Source organism: Lissotriton vulgaris, chromosome 4_1 (genome assembly GCF_964263255.1).
Source record: "Lissotriton vulgaris chromosome 4_1, aLisVul1.2, whole genome shotgun sequence".
Classification (NCBI taxonomy): domain Eukaryota; kingdom Metazoa; phylum Chordata; class Amphibia; order Caudata; family Salamandridae; genus Lissotriton; species Lissotriton vulgaris.
Genome location: NC_141691.1, coordinates 1298212574 through 1298239156, shown reverse-complemented (window position 1 = coordinate 1298239156; position 26583 = coordinate 1298212574). Strand labels below are relative to the sequence as shown.

At 47.1% G+C, this 26583-nt stretch overlaps 1 protein-coding gene across 1 annotated transcript in view; it reads left to right on the top strand.

The window, feature by feature from the left end:
• LOC147723151 (uncharacterized) overlaps positions 1-26583 on the top strand; it is a 110624-nt gene that overhangs the window by 18613 nt on the left and 65428 nt on the right. Inside the window, exon 2 of the mRNA XM_086965542.1 lies at positions 22159-22177. Within this exon, the coding sequence (XP_086821668.1) occupies positions 22163-22177 (15 nt within the window). The 5' untranslated portion in view covers positions 22159-22162. The remainder of the gene's footprint in view (positions 1-22158; positions 22178-26583) is intronic.

Sequence of the window (26583 nt, the reverse complement as noted above, 5' to 3'; positions counted from 1 at the left end):
CATATATGATGTAGTCCTTCAGTAACTTGGTTTTGGTCTGAACTTTATTGGCTGGGTGCGCCTCCGCTATACCGAGCCTCTAGCCCAGGTGGTAGTGAACAATAACATTTCAGACGTTTTTACCCTAGGAAGAGGGAAGCGACAGGGGTGTCCCCTCTCACCCTGCTCTTTGCCCTTTCCCTGGAGCCGTTGTGCTTTGAAATTCCCAGGCATCACACGTGATGCCGGGGAATTTCAAAATTTCTGCACAGTACACGGAGAGAACCGCTCCAGGACACAAGTGGTGCCTTGACATGCGGGTTACTTTTGGCTTCACTTTTTCTTGTAGTCTAACACACTCCAGTCTCTCTTACAGCTGGACAAGGCACACTCCTTCGCTCACTTAGCAGGCAAGCTGGCTTCAGCATAAAGTACAGACTTTAGGTAATGTTCATCACCTTTGGGAGACTAGCTGCCATACTGAATCAAGCCTTATTTATACTGCAGAGCTTTCTTGGGTAATTTAGAACCCGGAACTCAAAGTAGTGCGATTTGGGTTTAATTTTTATACGCATTTTCCAGACCGTGAATGTGGCTCCAGTGTCTGGTTTCAGAACTAGCGTGGGATGGTTCCATTTCAAACATCACTTGCTGTCTGTTCTTCAGATACTGCTTTTGTGCAAGGTAATGGCTCTCACAGCAGGTAGCAATTATGCTGATCCCATGTAGGAGTATACTAAACATGGACGCAGCAAAGGGAGATAGCTGCATCTGGCTATTATCCGCCTTCCTAAAGCAGTAATTTGGGACAGACGTAAGGGCAGACAAAGCCTAGAAATGTCCTCTCCCTGAACCAAAGATATTGCAGTCTGCCCCCCTCGCCTCAGCCATCCACCAAATGGCAGTGCACAGGAACTAATCGGCAGCCCTTTCCTAACAAGACCGTCATTGAATTGCAAAAGAATCCCTGTCTGCACCCTCTTTCACTTCATTTTCTGGTCACCAACTGTGAGAAGTTGGCCCGATATGCAACGTTCGCTATTCTAGCGACCGCTATGTATCGTTCCAACGACCCTTATGGTGTTTGGTTGTAAGTCAACCTATAGACCAGCTATCCTAGTAGCGTGGATACGAGCAGTCTAAGGCTAAAGACTCGAGAGGGCGCGTTAAGCCAGCTGTTTACCACACATGTACCCCTTGAACACCCAGTGAAAGGACACCACACAAGTGTTATGAAAATAAACAGTATATTTATTAAGAATCACAACAGCCCTGTACTCTTTATGAGGACAGGGTACTAAGCACAAACCAAATCTCTTTAGCAAATACTTCAAGTGCACAATTAAAACAAGTGTCCGAGGACACGGAAAGATTAAGGTCTCGGGCGGACCCGATAAGGCAAGTCGGAAGCGAGGGACTCAGGACCCTAGAGTAAGGGGGCTATGCAGGCACCGAAATGCCGAGTTACCTAGCCACGAGGGCTGCGGCTGCACAAGTCTTACAGGCGTCGGGGTCTTCGCTGACGAGCCAGGAGCCGGAAGAAAAGGAGTTGCTGGCCGGCGACCAGTGCTGAATAGTTCGTAGAGATCCAAGCCTGGATCGGAGATTGATGAAACCTGAAAGCAGAGGGGACCAAGTTCGTACTACTAGCCAGTAGTCAGAGGGTACCAGGCAGGCACCGGTTGGCCGTCACCTCGACCAGGTGAGTGGGCGACGCTAGGCTCTGCAGTCTCACGGACCAGGAGGCGTTGTCGGCGACCACGGTGGAGGTGCGAGCTGTCCCACGAAGGATGATGCTGTCGGCGTCGCTGGGCCCAGGATGGGGCAACAAGCCTTGGCAGATCTCAGGGCCACGTGGTGGGCCTAAGATGGCGTCTTGAGTGGACCAGGAGGGTCCGGGGTGCTTCTCGCAAAGATGGAAGCAAGGGCCAGTCTGGAGCAACCAGACCAGCAGTGATGATTCTCGGATGTCGTCACAGAAGGGCACAAGCCAGCGGCTAGTGACCAGACAACGTGCTGAGCAGCGAGCAGAAGGGCCCCACGCAGATCGTGGAGATGCTGGGAGACTGCACTTCGGTGCTGGAGCGGCTCAGGGTCGGGGCTTCTCGGACCCCAGAGCACTCACCAGAGAGTTACCTCGATGGTCGTGCTGGTTTTAAGAGCGTGCAGGTTCTGATGATGGCCGGTCCCTCGAGGTCTCGTCGCACCCACAGATCACAGCTGAGCTGATGACGTGGGTAGAGGTCAGAGGTGCCAGGGAAGCCGGTTCTCGTCGAGCTGGGCCGTCGGATTCCTTGAGGAAGGACTTACAGCAAACCGCAGAGTTCTTAGTTGGTGCCCGCTGATGCAGGGTGACTACTCCTTAGTCACAAGGGAGAAATCTTGAGAAGAGTCTTGAATGTCCTTTCGTAGAAAGTAGTTCTTGAATCAAAGATGATCTAATTTGGAAGGGTCCCCGCTCCGGTCTTTATTCTAAAGAAAGGGGTGGGTACATGACTAGGTCCTGCCCTAAGGGTGGGACCAGGAAGGGGGGTAGTTACACCCCTCTCCCCTGCCGGACTTTCCCCAGGCCAGGGCTGTCGCCCCTGGAACTGGTTCTAACCGGAAGATGCGTAGTGAGCACCGGGGTGCCACTCCGCAGTCACCTTCTCGCCAAAGCCCTACCTACCCAGAATACACAAACCCTGTCTGGGACGGTGCGAACACCGCCCTCGACAGGAAACCCTTTGTCCAAGTGCTCCTCGCTGGAAGGACTCCCAGCAGCAGGAGGTCAGACTCGTGTCTGTGGTGGCAGCATCCATTTTGTGGAGCTGAGGCTTCAGTTAACTTTAACCGGGGTTCACAGTTACGTACATGTCGTGTCCCTCTAGAAGGGTGGGATGCTAACCTCATCGCCAGAATTGGTGAGAGGGCAGCACCCCGATTCGTATGACACCTTACTCGACATGCCTTGATAACGCGACACCGGAGTTACCGATATGGTACGCGTTATCATGGAACAGCTATTGGGTCTTGATTCCGCAAGCTGCAACCGGGCTCGGCTCGGGCCTGAACCTAGCTCACACGAGCCCACGCACTCTGCCTTCAGGATCGTTAAGGCCTGCCATAGGAGTGACTGATAGGAACTCGGGTGTCCATTGTATGGTTAGATATAGAACTACTATACCTAAAGCGAAGGGTGGTTACACGTCTTCGCCCCAGCTGTCGTGCAGCCAGTTGTGTCAAATTTAGGAGGCCAGCCAGGGGTGGCATAATACATGCTTCGGCCCCTGGCGGCCCTGGGTACACCTATGCCCTGCGTTACGGGGTCTGATAAGGTGGCCCAGTACCAATTGGAAATGTACCTAGGGTACATGGAATCCATTTTAAAGAGAGAGCAGTAGGCCTGGGGTCCTGATTGGCAGGGTCCCAGGTCGACTGTGTCCAAAACCAGCTAAAACACAGGGCAAAAAGTTGGGGGCAACCATAGTCAGGATGTACCTTCCTACACAACCCCCCCCCCCCCCAAACGAAAGGAGATAAGGCTATCCTTGTCCAGGTAAGCCTCTATTACCTAAGTGGCCATATAAGGAAGGACCAGCTCTGGCTTGGTTTCCCCCTGTGTCATGGTCCACTAGGCAACCCCTCACCCTAAGGGTATCTGAGGGTCTCCACCATAGGGAATCTCTGTTTCTGGTGTGTCTTGGGAAAGAAGAAGGCTGATGCTGGGATGGAGTACTGAAGTGAGGCTCCTCTACCTTTGGGCTCAACTTCCTCCAATCACCATTCATCATGTGTGCCTTCCTTTCTTTAGCTGAGATGCACTGAGCTCTCAGGGTCAGCCTCTGGCTACCTAAAGCTGGAGGCTGAGTCCCTCTGTTTGGCTTACTGGGGGGACAGGTCAGGTCTGGGGTGTTTAGGCCCCATGTTTGGCTGTGCCCAACAGTGTCCAGCTGGGGGAGTTCCCTAACTACTTTTAAGGGGGATCCCTCAGGAGTCTGTTCTATTTTCACTTGGCTAGGTTTACCAGCTTCAGTGATCCTAATCTGCTGATTAAGGGGTTCTTTTGGACAGGGGGCCCTTTTGGGTCCACCACTGGCCTCCCTGTCCTCTTCAGCCCTGGGCTGACTGAGGCAGGGTAGAGAGGTGCAGGTTACCTGCTCCAGACTGGGTCCCACCTGGGAAGGGTCCACTGCCATCAGGGGCTCTGCCAGGCTAGGCCTGACTACCTCTGGGGCAGTTCCTTCAACAGGGGTAGAGTCAGTTCCCTGAGGAGGCTGGCTCTCACCTAGTGTCTGGGAAGGGGAAGACTCTTCTTCCTCCTCAATGCTCTCGGTTTGAGTGGAGTGATCCATTGTTTCAGGCTTCACAACCTCACTATCTGTTTGAGTAGAGGCTGAGACCATTTCAACCTTGCCAACCTTTTCAGGAGGGCACTCAGTCTGTGTTTGGGCTGTGACTGTCACAGCCCTCCTATCCTGTCCTGGAAAGTCTGTCTGAGCCTGGGCAGTGGCTACCACTGCCCGTCCAACCTTTTCAGGGAGGAATGGTGCTTGGACTGGGGCTGTAGCTATTACTGCCCCACTAACCTGTCTGGATAGGCCTATCATTCTGGAATGAGTTTCTTGCTCCACCTCAGCCCATGCTGAGAGTTCCAGGTCATTCCCTAGTAAGCAATCTACGGGTAGGTTATCTGTCACTGCCACTCTCATGGGCCCTGTGACATTACCCCAGCTGAGCTTGACTACTGCCATGGGATGCCTTCTCTTCATTCCATGAATGTCCGTCACCTGATAAGTAAAACCAGGGGTCAGTTGAGCAGAGGGGACCAGATGGTCACTCACCATGGTGAGGCTGGCCCCTGTGTCTCTGAATGCCTCAACTTTCTGACCATTCACTAAAACTTCTTGTCTATACTTTCCCAAAATGTGGGGTCCAGTAGTGAAGTTGGCAAACCCCATGCCAGTCTCACAGACAAGAGTGTGGTCAGGGAACCTGGCTAAGCCATAGTCCTCCTGATTGCCCAAAATAATGCCCACCACATTCTTGGGGGCACTCCCACCACCTGGGGGATTACCACTAGTGGTAACAGGAGGTTTAGGAGTATTACTTGGGGGTATGTTTTCCTTATTGCTATTTTTAGGGCACTTGGCATCACTTTTGTAATGGCCCACCTGTTTACAGGTATGGCAATAAGGTTTCTTCTGTTCTGAAGGAGTGTTCTGGGACCCACCACCCTTGTTGGAGTTTTGGGGCCCTTGGGAAGTCTTCTCTGTGGATTTATCCCCACCCTTCTCTTGAGGCTTGGTCGATTCCTTTTTCTGGTCACCACCCTGGTTTTTAGGCCTAACCCTGGTTCTGACCCATTTGTCTGCCCTCTTACCCAATTCCTGTGGAGAGGTCAGATCAGAGTCTACCAGGTGCTGGTGTAATAACTGGTTCTGACAATTATTTAAGATTTGCTCCCTTATAATTAGATTATACAATCCTTTAAAATCAGTAACCTTACTACCCAGTAGCCAGCCTTCAAAAGCCTTAGTGGCACAATCGACAAAATCAGACCAATCTTGAGACTGCGTTTTCTGGGTATCCCTGAACAGCACCCTGTACTGCTCAGTGGTTAGGCCGAACCCTTCAACGAGTGTATTTTTCAAGATTTGGTAATTGTTAGCATCCTCCACCCTTGTGGTGAGGAGCTTGTCTCTTCCTTTTCCTTCAAAGGAGAGCCACAAGATAGCTGCCCACTGACTCTGGGGAACACCCTGCACAGTGCAGGCCCTCTCCAAAGCAGTAATCCATTTGTGGATGTCGTCCCCTTGTTTAAAGGGGGGCACTATCTTACCAAGGTGTTTCGTATCGAAACTCTTTTCCCTATTACTAGGTACATTGCTGCCACCAGTGGGGACTGCCCCACTTAACTGTTGCTCTCTAGCAAAGGCAAGCCTTTCTTTGGCCAGGGCAAGTTCTTCCCTTTCAATCCTTAGATTGGCTGCCCTTTCCTTAGCTTCGTACACTCTCCTCTGAGGGGACGTCATCCCTCTCTGAGAAGAGTTGTGAGAGCCATTGGTTTGAAGGGATCTGCCAGAGTCTCTTGACAGAGATCGGGCTCGTCCATTCCCAATGTTAAGCTGACCTGATAGTGGCCCCAGGGGTCCCCCAGTACCGCTATCATGTTTGCTTAAGTTGGACCTGCTTAGTCTGACGACTTCTACCTGTCCCTTATCTGCCTCATCCCCAGAGAGATCCTCATCCTCATCCTCCTCCACATCTTCGTTCTCAGTTGCGAGGTGGATGAGGTCAGGATCGTCTCGGGTTCCCTCGAGGGGAGGCATGTCTCCTTCTGGATTAGAAGAGCTACGAAGTTTCTCAGCTCTTCTGGCATCATAAGTCTCCAAGAGACCAATCAGAAAGGACGTTGTGGGGTTAGACCCCTGCTGAATCTTCCTGGAGTGACACAGTCGTCTTAACTCCTTGAAGCTCAGCACAGTATATCCTGAAGGGATGACCTGTGGAGGGTCAACTGACACAAGGGGAGACCCAGAGTTTCCTCCTTTGTCCGACATACTGTTTCTAGTGTGGTGTAAGTGACGCACCTACCTACACTACGTGTTTACCTACTGTACCCTTGCTAAGAGTTGTAGCCAAGGTGTGCTAAGCCTTGAGGAGCTACAACAGCTGGTTCAGTAGAACTCAGAGTATTCTAAGCTTTTAGTTATATGTACTAACAGTACTTGTGCGATCTTTCAACAAGATATTCTTAGGATACGTGTGGTAAAACAACAGCAAGCTCAAATCCCAACCGCTGCTCACCAATGTGAGAAGTTGGCCCGATATGCAACGTTCGCTATTCTAGCGACCGCTATGTATCGTTCCAACGACCCTTATGGTGTTTGGTTGTAAGTCAACCTATAGACCAGCTATCCTAGTAGCGTGGATACGAGCAGTCTAAGGCTAAAGACTCGAGAGGGCGCGTTAAGCCAGCTGTTTACCACACATGTACCCCTTGAACACCCAGTGAAAGGACACCACACAAGTGTTATGAAAATAAACAGTATATTTATTAAGAATCACAACAGCCCTGTACTCTTTATGAGGACAGGGTACTAAGCACAAACCAAATCTCTTTAGCAAATACTTCAAGTGCACAATTAAAACAAGTGTCCGAGGACACGGAAAGATTAAGGTCTCGGGCGGACCCGATAAGGCAAGTCGGAAGCGAGGGACTCAGGACCCTAGAGTAAGGGGGCTATGCAGGCACCGAAATGCCGAGTTACCTAGCCACGAGGGCTGCGGCTGCACAAGTCTTACAGGCGTCGGGGTCTTCGCTGACGAGCCAGGAGCCGGAAGAAAAGGAGTTGCTGGCCGGCGACCAGTGCTGAATAGTTCGTAGAGATCCAAGCCTGGATCGGAGATTGATGAAACCTGAAAGCAGAGGGGACCAAGTTCGTACTACTAGCCAGTAGTCAGAGGGTACCAGGCAGGCACCGGTTGGCCGTCACCTCGACCAGGTGAGTGGGCGACGCTAGGCTCTGCAGTCTCACGGACCAGGAGGCGTTGTCGGCGACCACGGTGGAGGTGCGAGCTGTCCCACGAAGGATGATGCTGTCGGCGTCGCTGGGCCCAGGATGGGGCAACAAGCCTTGGCAGATCTCAGGGCCACGTGGTGGGCCTAAGATGGCGTCTTGAGTGGACCAGGAGGGTCCGGGGTGCTTCTCGCAAAGATGGAAGCAAGGGCCAGTCTGGAGCAACCAGACCAGCAGTGATGATTCTCGGATGTCGTCACAGAAGGGCACAAGCCAGCGGCTAGTGACCAGACAACGTGCTGAGCAGCGAGCAGAAGGGCCCCACGCAGATCGTGGAGATGCTGGGAGACTGCACTTCGGTGCTGGAGCGGCTCAGGGTCGGGGCTTCTCGGACCCCAGAGCACTCACCAGAGAGTTACCTCGATGGTCGTGCTGGTTTTAAGAGCGTGCAGGTTCTGATGATGGCCGGTCCCTCGAGGTCTCGTCGCACCCACAGATCACAGCTGAGCTGATGACGTGGGTAGAGGTCAGAGGTGCCAGGGAAGCCGGTTCTCGTCGAGCTGGGCCGTCGGATTCCTTGAGGAAGGACTTACAGCAAACCGCAGAGTTCTTAGTTGGTGCCCGCTGATGCAGGGTGACTACTCCTTAGTCACAAGGGAGAAATCTTGAGAAGAGTCTTGAATGTCCTTTCGTAGAAAGTAGTTCTTGAATCAAAGATGATCTAATTTGGAAGGGTCCCCGCTCCGGTCTTTATTCTAAAGAAAGGGGTGGGTACATGACTAGGTCCTGCCCTAAGGGTGGGACCAGGAAGGGGGGTAGTTACACCCCTCTCCCCTGCCGGACTTTCCCCAGGCCAGGGCTGTCGCCCCTGGAACTGGTTCTAACCGGCAGATGCGTAGTGAGCACCGGGGTGCCACTCCGCAGTCACCTTCTCGCCAAAGCCCTACCTACCCAGAATACACAAACCCTGTCTGGGACGGTGCGAACACCGCCCTCGACAGGAAACCCTTTGTCCAAGTGCTCCTCGCTGGAAGGACTCCCAGCAGCAGGAGGTCAGACTCGTGTCTGTGGTGGCAGCATCCATTTTGTGGAGCTGAGGCTTCAGTTAACTTTAACCGGGGTTCACAGTTACGTACATGTCGTGTCCCTCTAGAAGGGTGGGATGCTAACCTCATCGCCAGAATTGGTGAGAGGGCAGCACCCCGATTCGTATGACACCTTACTCGACATGCCTTGATAACGCGACACCGGAGTTACCGATATGGTACGCGTTATCATGGAACAGCTATTGGGTCTTGATTCCGCAAGCTGCAACCGGGCTCGGCTCGGGCCTGAACCTAGCTCACACGAGCCCACGCACTCTGCCTTCAGGATCGTTAAGGCCTGCCATAGGAGTGACTGATAGGAACTCGGGTGTCCATTGTATGGTTAGATATAGAACTACTATACCTAAAGCGAAGGGTGGTTACACGTCTTCGCCCCAGCTGTCGTGCAGCCAGTTGTGTCAAATTTAGGAGGCCAGCCAGGGGTGGCATAATACATGCTTCGGCCCCTGGCGGCCCTGGGTACACCTATGCCCTGCGTTACGGGGTCTGATAAGGTGGCCCAGTACCAATTGGAAATGTACCTAGGGTACATGGAATCCATTTTAAAGAGAGAGCAGTAGGCCTGGGGTCCTGATTGGCAGGGTCCCAGGTCGACTATGTCCAAAACCAGCTAAAACACAGGGCAAAAAGTTGGGGGCAACCATAGTCAGGATGTACCTTCCTACACCAACCTCCAGCTACTGGATTGCAGACCATACAATAACCACTGTCTGGGAAAGCTGATCCAACCTCCAGTGTATGCCAGGCTAAAGCAAGGGTTGCATGTGGCCTGACCTGGCCACATACAACTTATCACACCGTCAGGCCACATACAACTTATATATAAACAAAGAGATTCTATCAATGTGTGGACATGTATTTTATTTGTTGGTTTTACAGTGATGAAAATATAGTGAAAGTACTCTCTCTTAGGGTGATAAAGATGAGAGCGCTATGTGCTTTTTAAAATACCCCTCACACACTAAAAAAATCCAGTAGTGTCATGCTTCATCATTGGGGTCTTCCCGTCCCTCTACGGGGCGGGGCGTGCTACGACCTGACCGACTACGCGGGAGCACTGAAGTGGTGACAGGACTATGTGATGGTGCAAGGTGTCAGTGAAAGTGTTGTAGCGATCGGCTCAACCCCAAAACCCCCTTCTTAACGTCCCCAGCTAGAGAAGCTAATAAATTGTTTTTTTCTACTAGCCAGAGGATTTTTAATTTAATTTTTGTACTCACACACATTGTTAGGTCCCTACACTTTCACTGACACCTTGCACCATCACATAGTCCTGTCACCACTTCAGTGCTCCCGCGTAGTCGGTCAGGTCATAGCACGCCCCGCCCCGTAGAGGGACGGGAAGACCCCAATGATGAAGCATGACACTACTGGATTTTTTTAGTGTGTGAGGGGTATTTTAAAAAGCACATAGCGCTCTCATCTTTATCACCCTAAGAGAGAGTACTTTCACTATATTTTCATCACTGTAAAACCAACAAATAAAATACATGTCCACACATTGATAGAATCTCTTTGTTTATATATATATCGTTTTGGAGGGTGATTCTATCAACTCCTCTGCACTTCCCTTATTGTTTTGGAGGCACATACAACTTATCACACACGTCAGGCCACATACAACTTATCACACACGTCAGGCCACATACAACTTATCACACACGTCAGGCCACATACAACTTATCACACAGTGTGCAACGTCAGGCCACATACAACTTATCACACAGTGTGCAGAGAAGCTGATTATTCGAGTGCAGCACCCGTTCAAATACAAGGCTAAAGCAAGGGACATAAAACCTGGATCGCACTAATTCCAGTACTCTGATTCTCACTATACACAGAGACTTATTACCGTACAAGTGTAACAGATTTACTCCACAAACATGCAGTAGACCCATACACATAGAACGTTGCTGCAAAGATATTTTGTTCAGGAGATTTGTGATAATCAGCTGCGTACCCCAGGGCTCATCCCTCAGCCCAACTCTGCAGCATATCTCAGGGCTCATCCCAATACTGTTTAACATCTACAAGGCACCATTCGCCCACTTCGCCCGTCGGCACGACCTCAACATCATCTCCTACGCCGATGACACCCAGCTGATCCTCTCCCTCACCAAGGACCCCCACACCGCTAAAACCAACCTTCACAAAGGAATGAAGGCTGTCGTTGAATGGATGAGGAACAGCTGACTGAAGCTAAACTCTGGCAAGACGGAGGTCCTCATCCTCAGATCCACCCCTTCGGCCTGGGACGACTCCTGGTGGCCGACCACACTGGGAACCACTCCAAAACCCACTGACCACGCAGGCAACCTAGGGGTCATCCTCGACTCCACCCTCTGAAATGACTAAACAGTTCAACGCCATCTCCTCCTCCTGCTTCAACACCCTCCGCATGCTCCGCAGGATCTACAAGTGGATCCCCACTGAAAGTAAAAGAACAGTCATCCAGGCCCTCGTCAGCAGCAGGTTGGACTACGGAAAGCCCTCTACACAGGAGCCTCAGCCAAACTCCTGAGACTGCTTCAACGCATCCAGAATGCCTCTGCATACCTGATCCTCGCAATCCCTCGCTGCAGCCACATCACACCCCACCTGAGACCTGCACTGGCTCCCGATCAACAAGGGGATAACCTTCAAGCTCCTCACCCATGCACACAAGGTACTCCACAACACCGGACCAACGTACCTCAACAGACGACTCAGCTTCTACCCCCCGCCAGCTCCGCTCCACCAACCTCACCCTCGCCACAGTCCCCCGCTTCCGAAGATCGACCTCCGGCGGCAGATCGTTCTCCCACCTTGCCGCCAAGACCTGGAACACCCTCCCCATCCACCTACGGCAGACCCAAGACCTGCTGACCGTCCGAAAACTCCTCAATACATGGCTTTTCGAGCAGTAGCAGCATTCCCCACCCCAGCGCCTTGAACCCTCACAGGTGAGTAGTGCTCTTTACAAATGATGTGATTGATTGTGACAGGAAAGCAGTACCATACTTTAGTCTTGGAATCCTTTTTTGGAGTGCATGCAGAATCTGATTAAATTGGAATCCTGCTAACCCTGGGCTCGTGATCAGGAGGTCCAAGGAGGCAAATGACACTTGAGGTTGGGTTCAGAGTCCTTGTCTGTTGAACCAAGTCAGTAATGTTGCATCTGCAGGTGAGCGTAGAGGCAGAAGGCCATAGCCTACTTAGAGGAGCTGTGGTGCAGGGAGGGTGAAAGGGATTATCAGGCTGATGAATCTGGTTAAGTGGGACCCCTACTGAGTCTGGTGTCTGCTTGTCTATTGCAGGCCTGACCAAGGAGTGTAATGGAGGACACTCCCTAACAAACACCGAGTCTATGAAAATAAGATACAGGCCCAGAGAGAGAGCCTGCATGAGATGGATTTTTTTGTGATTTGCAAGCATGAAGAGTTGCACGCACCACAATTAGGGGTGTGACAAATAATAAATCCAAGGTCTCAGTAAAAAAGTTTCACTACCAAACTCACCTAGTCCCATAAACTGAGACCAGGAGAACATTCTCATGAAAGGTGCAAAGCTGATAATTTTGTGGGCAATTCGGGTAGGGGGAGGTCTTTGCAGCCTCCCTTGAAAATCACCGGGAATGTGGAGGATGATGACGCCAAGGAAATGAATATGAAGGGCAAGTAGGAGGCTACAAAGGTGACAAAAGGGAAAACAGAACACGGAGGGTAAAATAACAGTTCTGGTAGCCTCACTAGCAGAAATAATACACAAAGGAAACTTCCTGGAAAGTGGAGAATATATTTCCGTTAGAAGGCACAGTTGGAGGTGATGAAGACCACTGGGAAGTAGAACATCTTTCCATTTGGGTACTTCTCCTTCTACTACCAAGCATGAGCTCGGAAAATTCGCAGAATACCTCCTAATACATCGAGTAGCCATGGAGACATTCAAAGCATGTACAAAGGTCTAGAAACCATGGGTGGGAAGCTATTAAGGTGGGACAGGTAGGGAATAGAGGTAGTATCTTGAAAGTAGCAACTCTGAAAATTGAGATTAGGTTGGGCAGTAATGAGATTTGTTGTTCTCCGATTTGCTGACTCAAGTGTGGAAAGCTTACTCCATCAGCTCGTTGGAGTAAGGACATCAGACCGCCTGCTCTATTTAGATTGGACTTTATGATGTCTGGTTTTTTTTTTGTTTGTTTTTTTTTCCTGCCAGGGAAAGCCTGGTGGTACCGGTGCAAGAAAGCACTGGGATCTCTAAATAATGCGGCTGGGCAACTTGCTAAACACTAAATCGGGCCCAAAGTTAAATAAGGCATAGCGTTCTCCAGCAGAATTCAACATAGGTAGTCTTTTGTCCGCAGGTAAATATAAAGTCTAAGTTAAAATGCTGTGAAATAATAGCAGATCAAGGCATGACTTTTTAAAGAAAAGCCAGCGCATTGTTGCTAGCATAGTTGCAGAACATCGAGATTTGGGGCAGCATTATACATGCAGCGCATTTTCCTACGTTGGGCTCAGCACATCTTTTAAAAGGTGGGCCCGAGTGCAAGGAAGGAAAATGCTCCATATTATGATGAACTGGCAGCCCTCAGGGCAGCTGGGAACTCGGTCTGCCTTGTGGTTCGTGCACTTATGTGTGAAACTGAGTGACGGCTTTGAAGCCGCTCTGTGATTTCACAGTTCAGGCAGCGACCCACCTGCACTTTTTAAAGGGGATTAGACCTCCCCTTGCAGGTATCTGGGGGGGTCCATATGACTGCCTTTCCCCGTCCAGAGCACTGTTCTCAGGGGGCACACCGAATGTGCGCCAACTTTTATGTGGCGCTCTGTCACTGCGCCTCCTAAGAGCTTCTTTGCCTCGTCTGTAACATGGTACAAAGGGATACACTCATTTGCATGGGGCATGCCCCCATGCAAATGAGGGAATGCCCCGTGAAGAAAGTGCAGGCGCTTTGTGTGCATCAGTGCTTTCAGTACTATAGAAGGGGTCGCTCAAGCGTCTGTAATACCGAAGTGCCTCCGGGGGTCCAGAAAGTCCGTGCTAACGCCTGTGACGCTCCCCCTGGGCACTTTGTATAATATGGCCCCAGGTGTCTAACTCTATCTTTTGCGACTCTATTTGAATAGATTTTCTAACCTCCAATAACCAGCCCCACAAAAACCACCTGAAAGCTCACAATAGGTAATAAAGCGAGATAGCCACAATGCAGCACAATACGTAAGAGTGTAGACTTGAACCAAAGGTGAGCTAGGCAATTCCTGCAAAACTAGTGTTGAAGCTTGATTTAAAGTGTAGATTACAATGGTGGCTAATTTTACTTTGGTGGCAATCTCAGACACCTCGGGTAAGTTTATCATTGAAGAAATGCCAGAACTACCTATATTCTGTAACGTGGTGCAGTCCAATATTACTCATGTGCCATCTTGATTTATTGTAAGAAATATTTTGTGGCTGCTTCCTGGTGTGTGTTTGCATAATAGTGTTTCCCTCGGTGTGTACATTAAAAAATAAAAAGGACATCCCACCAATAACTATACAATTTCATGTCATTAGGTTTTTTTCCTACACAATCTGTGGTCAATTTTCCAAAGGGTCAACCCAACTAGCAAGGAAGCTATTCAAACCACGTTAAAATAACGACATGCATAAAATTCACACAGCAAACCTTGCACAAAAGCTGCACCATTGAAAAGTTTCACTATGAAGAATTTTGCTTGAATGTCGCTGTTGCTGGCTGCATTGCAACATAACCACTACTATTTATGTGGTTCGAAGCGTTTACCTAGTGCACTGGATTTTTCTCTCTTCATGTAAATATTTCGTTGTAAACTGCTTCATAACTTGAATATGTTTCTTAAATTCTATTATCTTGTGTCTCACAACTAACTTGTTAGAACTCTGGAAACTGCGCCAAATTCTCTTTGTGGTCGAAAAAGCTGAGGCCTTGTTTTTCATAAGTTTTGATTTGAATTCTTTAATAATATTTTTCCTGAGGGAACATTATCCTTTGTTGCCTACACACTACCCTCGTTCTTTTTGTAGGACTGTTAGGTAGGCTTGTGTTTTGGCAATATTTACATATCGGATCTATGGTCTAGAGCCAGCAGACTCCCATTTTTTCACTGCATTGGTATATCTGGATTCGGGTATTAACATTTATTTTAACATTGGTGTATAAGCTGTAAAAGTGAATGGACTGAAACTAGACTCATGCACAGTGGTGACGCTATCTTTATGTACAAGCGCGCATACTCTTCATAACCTGCCATCCATCCCCCAGCTGGCCTGGTACTCAGTCGCATTTACCCTAAGGAGGGGAAATCAACATCTGATGTATGCCCCTCGGGCACAATATTCGTCGCCATTTCATATGTATTCAACTAGTTTCGCCACACAGGCAGCACCCCTGTCCAGTAGACGATCACTGCGACTTTAGCACGATCACCCCCACTTTTCCCATACTGGATGTCTGTCTGTATTGGTGAGCCAGGGCAAAATACACCTACTCAAAAAAGTAATGTTGGTGCATGCCAATAGTCTAGAAAACATTTTGCAGTGTTGCCTTGACAAGGTTTGCCCTGTATGGCTAAAAGAATATCTCTCCACTTGCGGCCCCCAGAAGTCTCAAAAACCCCTATGGAGCCTGGTTTCAGTGCCCCCCAAGCCTCTTCCCTTCAGGTCAAAAATGAAGCACTCTCTGGCACTTCCCACTGCTGAAACAACACTTGATTTTCTGCTCTGTGTCCATTGCCTCTGAAGACTTTTTCATGGATTCCCACTGCACCCCATCCGAACCATTCACCAAAAAAGATATGTTTAAATACCACCTGCCAAAATGGATTGTGTCTGGGGCCCAGATATGTACTATGGCAGAAAAATGGCGGTGCTCTTGCTGGCACAACTGGCTTTTTCAGAAAGCAAACTTGTCGCCGCATGAATGCACGGGCAGCTTGATGGGGTTTGTCAGTGCTTATTTAATTAATTTTTGTTGATTGCAGAGAGGCTTACCATTAAAAATTAACATGCAGTAAGCAGACACTAAATACCTGAGCTGGAAGCAGGGTTGATCTCAGTAAATATCTGTTGCCAAGGTTTTCTGGCAGTAACCAAGGGGAAATACACATCGGCAGTGGTTCTGCTTTTATTGCAACTGTGGTTAGCGGGGTGTTGACATGTCGTTTGTTGCTCGTGTCTACAATGCACATATTGACACGCTATGGTGCTCTATAGCTCTTGAGTCTACTATGCTAATAAATGTATACTACTTTTTAGGTCTGGCATTTGAGACATCTAAAACTCCCCCTCCCCGACCCCTCCTATATAATATACATACATAGAGGTGCTTTTTTCCCGGCAGTCTTTTATCCATTGGTCTCTTAAACTGTCATTCATGTTTATGTAGCTAGCATACAGCACGAGTCGGTGGATCAGCCCACCTTATCCTTAGCCCCCCCCTTCACTTTTGAGAGACTTCACAAAGCCTGTGCACATTGTTCACATCCGCCAAAAAGAGTTCATTTGTCTTTAGTTGGATAGCGGATTGAAAGTGTTCAAATGCAAATGCCATTGTAACATACCTGCCTGTGATTTGAGTGGTTGGTTACGTAATTTACTCTTGTCTCCTTCACAAATAGTAAAAATAAAATGGGCGGTGCAACTGGAAAGTGTTAAAAAAAAAAAAGCTTAACTAGTAAAACAACCTCAAAGCTGAATGTTTTTTCAATTGCATTTTTTTAATAAAGAATGGATAAGAGCAACTTTTAGGTCACAGCATATTTTCTTAATTAAAAAAAATAAGAATGTCTTGTCCTGTGTGTACCATAAAAAAGAAGAGAAAAAATGCACTAGCTGGCTGGAAATATCGGCTATGGAAATGCTTGCTTTAACTAGCATCCCAATACGTAGCATGCAAGGGAAAAGTGAAGCAATGAAAGGAGTGGTATAACCATGTCTTCCTTAGATATGTTACCTTGCTTTGTCTAGGGAACTAGATAGCCTGTGAGGCGTGAACGAGTCACGCGGCAATCCTTGGCATGCATAGGGAGGGGGACTGCACAGCCTGGGTGTACCTGTCGGTGTCCTTATAAATAATGCATACATTTAATTTACAATGCCTCACCCTTACAGGGAAACCAATCCTAGTCCACAGAGCAGGTCGGTCGGATTAAAGCCGTTGTAACAGTACATGTCTACTCCTAAATTGTGTTCTACTATCGCCAGATATTTACAGTTACACAAAGGTGTAGGTGCAAGACTGATCCATCCAGTACAGCACAAAAAAAAATCAAATTTCATAAACTGCTAACACACTTCTGCCGTATTTACTGGGGAAACTGCAACAGCATGGCATGGTGGCGATAGTTAATAAACAGAGTGGAAGTAAAAACTGAATTCTAAATATTGCATTATCATAAGAATACTCAAGAACCTTAACACAATTACATTTGTTTACTAGCATATTTGATGTACAAAAGTCCTGCATTGAAGCGTTTTATTTTATTCTAATGGTACATTTCAATTTATTCTCATTTTAAGTTCTTCATGAAAAAATAGTTGTGGGGTTGTTGGGTCTCTTGGGAACACTGGGCTTTGGCCCTCTCTCAGGGGACGGAGTACGCTGGGAGTTTGTCTACGAGGCAGACAGTGAGGGTACATTATTCCCTAAAAACAATCCCATTACATATAAACTATCCAAATTTAAAATATGAGAACTTTATTAGAATGTTTAAGACTTTAACTCGAAAATGAAGTCCCTAAATGTATAGTATGAAAAAAATTATGTAGAATCTCTACATTTGACGCTCATCCTGAATATATTTATTGCCAGTCTTTAACCTAATTTTAGACTAAAAACAAGGTTGACCCTAAGCTCCGTGCTCTGACTCCGAGTAATGCTACCCCTAAACTAATACTAGCCCTTTAAGACTAACGGCAACCCTATGCCCTGAACCTTAAGCCTAACCGTCTCTAGCCTTTAACTTCAGTCTAATGCCAGCCCTAAATACTATCCTTAGTGTCTTAAAACTGATGTTAACAGTAACCATAGAATTATTTGTAACTGATGTATTCAATTTTTAAAGTGTGACCACCTGCCGATAGAGAGAACCCGTTAAATACATTGGAAAGCACAGTTTAAGGTAGTGCCTGGAGTTTTTATAGAATATCTGTATTATTTAGGCGTTATGAGACACTAAAGTGTATAGTTTGTTGAAAAAAGGATTGCCAGTGATGTGTAATATTTTAGAATGAAACTTGTTTTTGGGTTGCGTACCATACAGAGCAAAATACCCCCGTCCGGCTTACATTAACTGAAATACACACAGCCCTGTTGCGGTGTCATATTGCGAACAGCGAGATACAAAAGGGGATGATGGACAAGGGGATGATGGACGGAGCGTTTGAGCAAATCAAACACTCCCCCCCCCAGTCAACTGATCTGGGTTTAATCCATCACCATTCTTTAGCTCACTCTGCCACCCCAGTTCAGACATGGCCATATGCAAATCAGTCTGACCCTGTGCCTCATGGGAACAGTCCAGCCCGAACTGCCAAGCCATATCTTCCCTGGACCGGAAACCAGCATCCTGGGACCGATTCAATCAAACACTCACCCCCAGTCAAGCTCTTGATAGTAAATGGTTTTTAAACTGAACATGTGTCAAACATTTGTGCCTGAATGTAGCCATCCATCTTGCTCTTCCCAGCATTGCCCATCTGTGCTGGAGACTCTAACCGAGTGTTAATCATAGGTACCAGCGCACCAAGGTGGGCCTTTGGCGTTGGGGTTTCCACCCCTTTAAGAGGCAATATCCACCAACCGTTTTCTTGCCTCAGTCGTTCATTTCTAACAAACACCAATACCAGGCATTCTAGAATGCTCCTTTGACGACCTGGGACTTTGAGATGCATTGTGACATAATTAACTGAATGGCCCCTTTCGATGTTGGATCCAGAACGTTCAGTGGACCGGTGCCCCACTTGACATGAAGTTGCGATCTTTTAGCAGATAACCTGGGGTGGTGGTGACATGCAAGGACCCACTTGTAGGTTTTTTGATGAAAAGGGATAAGAGGATTGTTGGCTTCAAGGATCCATTCGTGGTCTCCATTCAACTTTTCTATGCGCCTGGGGTAGCCACTAGCTCAGCCCCTCTGCGGAACTACCATGCAGAGACTGCCCTTGCTGAGATGGCGCCCTGGGCTCAGAGAAATTTGGCACCCTTGCTGATGCTAGTGAACAAAATGAAGCAGCAGGGGAGCACTTTTGTGTTGGCTGGTCAGTCCCTGGCTGAGCAGTGAATGGCCCCTGAACATCTCCTGGCCATCCCAGCTCCCCTAAATCGCCCATGGCTTAGCTGTTTCAATCTGATGAGGATGTTGGTGTGTCCGCAGTGATGAGAGGGAAACTGGAGGGGAGAGCAAGGAAGGGACTAATGGGGCGCTAAAAACAGTGCCCACAGTATAACAATGAAGGACCACTTTAAACTGTCAAAACAGAGAGAGGAACGAGAAGGCAGGGACACTTACAAGCCTGGAGCAAGATGAGAAGGCCACTGCTGTATGCATAACCTTGATGCACACACCTCCGTGCGCCCCTCACTGGAGGGACAGTATATTACACAGAATTTCTGTTTTAATTGTGACGTAACAGACCATTAGCTAATTAGCGTGCCTGCCTCAACATCTGTTCTGTTCTTTATTACACCTTCCTCCTGACTGCCTGTGTGGTTTACTTGGTGTGAAGAATGTGCGGAGATGTAAACGCTTATTCAAAAAATTACATATAAAGCGCAACCCCCCCCCCGTAGTACTTATGTTAGTTCTACCCTCCCTATGTTTAAATAACAGCTCTATGCAGCGCTGGGAGACATTCCTGAATCTTAGTTGGGCTGTACTTAAGTTTGAAGGCATGAGTTGATTTCACAACAGCCAGTAATGCTCTTAGAACAACACTCCCAGTTTCCGAATCTTAAACACGTTCATGGTTGTGCCTTTCACGTTTCTGACTCACTGCCTCGCCTTAGCCCGAGGCGGCATCAAAAAAAATAAAACTTTTCTTCACAAAATGCTCGGTTGCTCTGGAAACGAACCAGTTGAAACAAAAACGCGACATTGTTAATCCTGGTTTTCGCTAGTTTCATTGTCCTTTTTCAGGACGGAAGGGCCTTCTACAATAAAATCTAGAAACCAGAAAGAAGTTCTTCATTCGAAGACCGTGTGGGTGAGTTGATGTTTACCCTGAGTAGGAGAAGCACTCAGCCTCTCTCTCTCTCTACACGTCATTCCAGACGCCAGCCTGTTGTTACTTGTTCCTTTGTTTCAAACCTTTGTGGAATAAAGTAATGTAAGAGGCCCTCCGACTGATGGAGTTTCAGAGCGATCTATGACCTGCTGGTAACTGTAGTCCAGATCCCACATTGATTGCTAAATGTCGATGGACAGGTGCACCCTCTTACTTTCTTACGATCCTTAAATATAAGGCCCTGTGTAGAGCAGGTGCCAAAGAAGTGACCAGGAGCTGCCCCTGGTATCTTGTTGCGGGTTGCTGTTCTGGAATTGAGCCACAGTTTCACACATTCAAAATCCTATAACTCCGCATGAATGGCCTGCTCTGGCTCAATTTTAGGGTTACAGACCTCACTAGGACTCCAGTGAGTAAAACTGGGTGTAGGACAGGCTATCCAACTGAACTGCAGAGGGGTTCCCTTGCTTCTGACCCTTGTTGGCTCGGTACCTTCGGAGAGTGCAGTATACAAGACCTTATTGAGAGGTTAACCTCTAATGCGTGATGGTGGACGGGGAGTAATTTGTCAGCTCCCCAAGTAAAATGAGAAGGTCGGGCAGAGGTGATTAGTGTCCTTTGCTTAGAGTCTGACTTGATTTGATGAGGAAGTTCATTTCACTCCCCTACCCCACACAGGAAGTCCTCCTGGTGGGGAAAGGAGGAACGTTTAAGACAGTCTACCACGACCCTTGTTGTAGGAAGAGAGAATTTTCACATTAATGCGAGTCCTCTATGCAAAAGAAACCATTCCAGTCCTCCTTTTCCCAACTGAAACCTAGTATGGCAGCCTGTCAACATCGCCGCCCACCCCTATATATATATATATATATATATATATATATATATATATATATATATATATATATAATTTTTTTTTATTTCTCCCTTATCGGTTTACAACCTGTGGGGATACTTCGATAATGCCACCCACAGTTTGAGATGATTTGTCTTTTTAGCACTTCCTCAGAGGGCGCCACCTGCTCGTGAACATGGGTGGCCTGAATCCATATTAAGGGCTTAGTTTGTCGGTTTTATGACCAACCGCTTCAGGCTCAGTAAATAGCACTTTTACGCCTGCTTTTTGGGTGTATTCTGCAAACCCACGCTCTTCGAGATGGGGATTAAAGTAGATTTTTGAGACCCTGTGCACCTACAGGTTTATCATATTGCTTGTTACTCACATGGCGGTTTGCAGCACAAGCAATGAAATGAAAGAATCCTATGAAAATTAGTCCTGCACTGTGATACTTGGTCTTCCCAGGTTTGTTGGAGTTTCATATAAAATAATGCCAACTAAACTGATAGAATGAGAAGAATGTGGTAAACATGCAGTCTATATCACGGAGGGATATGAATTTTTGATGATGCAGACACCGGTAGATCACTACATACGAGAATAGCACAGTTTGTAAAAAGTTGCTGAAGGTTTGGGAGAGATTTCATTAATATGGGCACCCAGGTCTGCACATATGGCACGCCTAAGGCATAGTCTCTTCGAATCGCTGGCTTCTCAGTGCAGTTTTATCAGAAGTATGGAGATTTATTTACCCTTCTACAAGCTGCCTGACTGCAAAATACCTATTCTGGGCACCCTTTTGCATACTGTTGGTTAGCTTTCCTGTCGCTCATTTGCTTACCTCTAATTCAAGGGCTGTCCTTGTCCCAGCTTGTCCATCTTGTTTGTCCTTCCTCTGAAGCATAAACTCTTTACCGCCTCCAATCGGCTGGCTTCTGCCCTTCCATTGCTCCATTTTAAGTGAACTACTTATTCTTTTTGCTTAAGCACTCCATGAGAAAGCACGTGTTTTTCAGCTCTCCCTCCTGTGCTTCTCCCCACCTGCCAAAAAGCTCCTGATGAATACTTCCATAGAATTATATGGTGGAACTAGACTGAGCCAGTTATTCCCCATTCTTGCTTGCAGTTAAAATTGACATTTTTACGAAAATCGGTGGAGCAAGTGGAGGAAGGAGCCTGAAAGTACCGAATTGTGACATTATGCTTATTTTACAAGTCCACAGGATGCTGATTTCTCTCTCTCCATTGTACAAAATAATTTAATTAGGTATTTGGAGACTTTTTCTCTTGCGCTCTCTCTCTTTCTCCTCCCTCTTGGCAAAATTAAAAATGTATCTGTTTCGCAACTTTATCACCTTGATGGGTCTTCCTCGCAAGAAACCGCATAAGCAACACATTGCTAAGTGACTGCTTTTCCATAAACGTTAGTTAATGTTTATTTTTCATATTTAAAAACAGTATCTTGTACTTTTATTACATGACTAACTCTTCATTATCTTTTTAATTGCAGGAAGATGTCCGAGTTTGATGTAAGTACCCAGTATTATTTCACTCCGATATCCAGGTCATTCTATATATAAATTATTTTGAACAATTTAGCATGTGACGCGTTGCAGAATTGTTTGCTTTAATTTGTCATAAAACGAGTGTTTACTGCAAGTTTGCTTTTAAAAATAAAAAAAAACTCAGTGTGATGCGTTTTTAGGGATGTAGTGAAGTCGACACAAATATTTCAATACATTTGTCTGGGTCAGTCGCGGTGGCACATAGATGCGGCGGGCATTAGGCAATCCAAATGTAGGAATAAGGAGTGTCCATATCACGAGCCCCAAGGACTAGATCTGTAGTTAAAATAAACCTATTTAAGCTCTGGGTAAATGTGACTGAGGAAATCAGAGCTAGGTACAGTGTAACTCAGATATCCAGTTTGCAATAAGATGTTCATATTCAGCCATACTTGTGTCATAATCCAGTATTTGAATCATAGCTCAGAAGTGCCACTGTTCCCATAAACCACAACACGAAATGCACAATATTCTATGACCACTTTAGGCGCGCGGCCATTGTTGCACTTGGCTAAAGGCTCTGTGCAGTAGGGGTGGCCACCTTTGAAGGGTTTAACTCCAGGCCAGGCTGTTGGCTAGGCCCTGCAGTCAATCGTCGTTGTGCATAGTTGAAGGACATGCGCAGTGGGGGCTGGCTGCCTGCAGAGCGACTGAAGGGACTGACCATAGGCCAGGCTCTGTGGCCAACCCCCATTTTGGGCTGGTCGCTCCGAGTGTTGGGCACAGAGCCTGGGCCCGTCGCTAACCTCTGCTGTGCAGAGACAGAGGTGGAGTATCAGCACTGCATGGTGGTGTTATCCTTGATGTCCTCAGAAAGGTCACTTGAAATTTCATCAGTTTTGTCAAAATTTAAGTAATTGAACATGTCATGAGCGTTGTGGGATGTAATGTCATAAGCAGTGAGTGAGATGCAAGTTATGGTTAGTTACCTAACCAAAACTGGTGAGTTTAAATGTTTTTTTGGTTTTGCTTTTTAATCTTTAACTGCATTATAAATGTTTTTTTTCCTGTGTGTGTGTGTGTGTATTCGTTTGACTTTGCTATGTAGCTGCACCACACTCAAATGTTAAAGCACATTTAATCCGTCAAGAGATGTATTTCTGTTTTTCAGCCTTTCTCAAACCTGAATGTGATGCAACATGGAAAAGCTATTTGCTTATATCATTACGCCTCCTAGGGATTTACTGAAACTGTACAAAGTCAATATAAAATAAAAGTCATAGCCCCTGTTAAATATTACTTTTTATTTTAATGACCCACACAAAAATATAAGGTTAAGCAAAAATAAGTAAATAACAATCGGATATAAATGGACATAGTTACTTACCAGGCTAAAATTGGGATAATCTGAAATAAATATATCTTAAGTAGCGGCCATCTGAAATTGTGAAGGTTGAAATGGTGACCTAAAACCGATGTGTGTCCTTAAGTTTTGTGGCTTATGAATAATGGTGGAAAGAACGTATAAACATTTTGGGATTCTCTTATAGCAGGAGTAGTGGACAATTCACAGGGTGTTCAACTTGATCCTTTCCTCGTGTCTAATGAAAGCAAGCGAGGAGCGTCTTTTGTGCTGATTGGATGTGCTCACGTCGCGAAGGTTCAGGCACAGTCTGGCCACCTGGTTTTGTAATCTTTGGATCCCTGTGTATGTAGCATTGCAGTGATTGTGGTATGCCATGGCAATGCTCTTGCGACTTAACTAGATAGGCTGTTTACAGAAGAGGGATAATTAATCCGAGAAAGAAAGCTGGACGTTTTGGCTCAAATGAGCGGTTTGCTTCAAAGCTAATTCCCTGGCTCCTATCTTTTGGTTAAGTTGATGTCATAGCTTTGTTCATGGAGAAGAAGCTCGCTTTCATCTAGTGGAAAACGCGCTCTATGTACAAGGTAATGTTAGTCCGGTTTTATTGACTTGGGTATTGTTAGAAATGGGGTTCTCTAGTTGGCAGAGGTAGGTACCTTTTGTCCAAATAGGGACCCTTGCTTCTAGTCGGGGTAAAGGGGATTTACACTTTAGATAACCCCCTGCTCACCCCCTTGGTAGCTAGGCACGAACAGACAGGCTTTTCACAAAGGCAATGTGTAAAGTAGTTGTACCAACACTCACAGTAACACAGTGATAACACCACAAATGGACACCACACCGGTTTAGAGAAATAAAGTATCTTTATCTAAACTTAACAAGACCAAAACGACAAAAATCCAACATACAAGTATTAAGAAAAATTACTTTCAAAAGGTTTTAGCAACTGAGTCTATAGAAAACGATGGATGCGTGATTTCTTGCAATGTACCTGTTGTTGCCACAAAATTCACCAATTCAAACCGCCGCAGTGATGAGAAGCGTCAAAAAACAAAGTGATGTGTCTATTCTTGAGACCTTCTTGGATGCGATGCAACAGTTCCACTGGACACAGGGGAGTAGTGTGTCGGGTCCGGTATGCAGAGGGAAGAGATGCATCAATTCTGAGATGACACAGATCCGCGGGTGATGCATCAGGAAAAGCTTGCCGCACAGGGACAATGCGTGGAAATCCAGGCAAACAATGCGGCATCGTCTGGCGACGCTACGTCTATTTCTTCAGCAGTTTGGGGAGGTTCTTCTTGCACCATGGCGTTGTGTTGTAACAACTGTCGAAAGAAGAGCAATGCGTCGATTTTCTTGTTGTGTTACTTTCCAGCTCCCAGCAGCAGAAACAACCTCCGGACGCCCTACAGTCACAGGCACTCCTGGCAGGTCAGAACTCCCAGCAAGAAAGTTCAGGGGAGCTGGGGATGAAGTCTTTGTGTTCCTGAAACATCAAAACAGGAGGCCAGCTCTAGTCGAGCCCTTGGAGACTTTCCTCCAGCAGGGGACACAGCACACAGCAAAGTCCTTCTCCTTTCTTTGGCAGAAACAGCAACTGCAGGCCAACCCCAGACACACAGCAAGGGCAATATTTCTCCTCCGTTTCTCCAGCTCTTTTCCTCAGCAAAGGTTCCTCTTGATTCCAGAAGTGGTCTACTTTTCAGGGGGTTTAGGTCTAATACTTATACCACAAAATGACTTTGTTCTATTTGTGCAAGTGTCTCTGAGCCCAGTCCAAACCAGTTCTGTCCTCTCTGGTGCAGCTGCCTGGCAGGAAGTGGAGACAGCATCGTGTAAAGCAGACTGGGCCTATTCGGGTACTAATGAGAACCCCCTCCCCCTATTCTTAATGCAGCCCAGGTCTATTCTGCCCAGCCCTGACTCGTTCAGGAAAGGCAGGACACACATTTAACCCCCCCACCCAGTAGCTGTCTGAGAGATTGCACCTCCCCAGCCCCTGTCACTCCAAAACCAGGCAGTTAGTACACAAACCGGCAGAGGCACACAAAATGGTTAAACAAGAAAATGCCTACTTTCTAAAAGTGATTCAGAAAAGGGGATGGTGATGAACAGAGTGTCTGAATTAAGCAGACCACTCTTACCCAGTCCAAAGATCAGGGCTTGATCCATCACCGTTTTTTAGCTCACTGCACCATCCCAGCTCAGAACCTGGCTACATGCCGGGCCGACGACGGCTGAAATGCCAGAAACCGGTCCCCGGAAGCTTGTCTCCTTTCTGGTGAAGAATTGGCTTGGTAGTTTAGTCTGCCCTGTTCCCATGATGCACTGGGCCAGGGACAGACTGATTTGCATATAGCCAGGTTCTGAGCTGGGATGGTGCAGTGAGCTAAATAACGGTGATGGATCAAGCCCTGATCTTTGGACTGGGTAAGAGTGGTCTGCTTAATTCAGACACTCTGTTCATCACCACCCCCTTTTCTGAATCATACTTTCTAAAAGTGGCATTTTCAAATACACAGTTTAAAAACCATCTTTAGTAAAATATGTTGTTAAATTCTGAGTTCAGCGAGCCTAAACTTTATTTTTTCATCTTATCCCTATGGAAAGATTATGCTTGTAAAATGTTACAAATCATTCCCCATTCTGTCCTATGGGGAAAGATAGCCTTTCAGTAGTGAAACACGAAATTGGAAGTATTTCTCGATCAGGACATGTTACACACATCAGTACATGTCCTACCTTTCACATACACTGCACCGTGCCCAGGGGGGGGGTACTTGGGCCTACCATAGGGGTTTCCTATATGTAACAAAAGAGAAGGTTGGGGCCTGGCAAGTGGGTGCACTTGCCAAGTCAACATGTCAGTTAGCAAACTGCGCACAGGCATTGCACTGCAGTGGCAGGCCTGAGACATCTTTTCAGGGCTACTCATGTGGGTGGCACAATCAGTGCTGCAGGTCCACTAGTAATATGATTTACCAGTCCCGGCACACCCAGTGCACTTTACTAGGGACTGACCAGTAAATCAAAATTATGCTGATCAGGGAGAACTAATCAT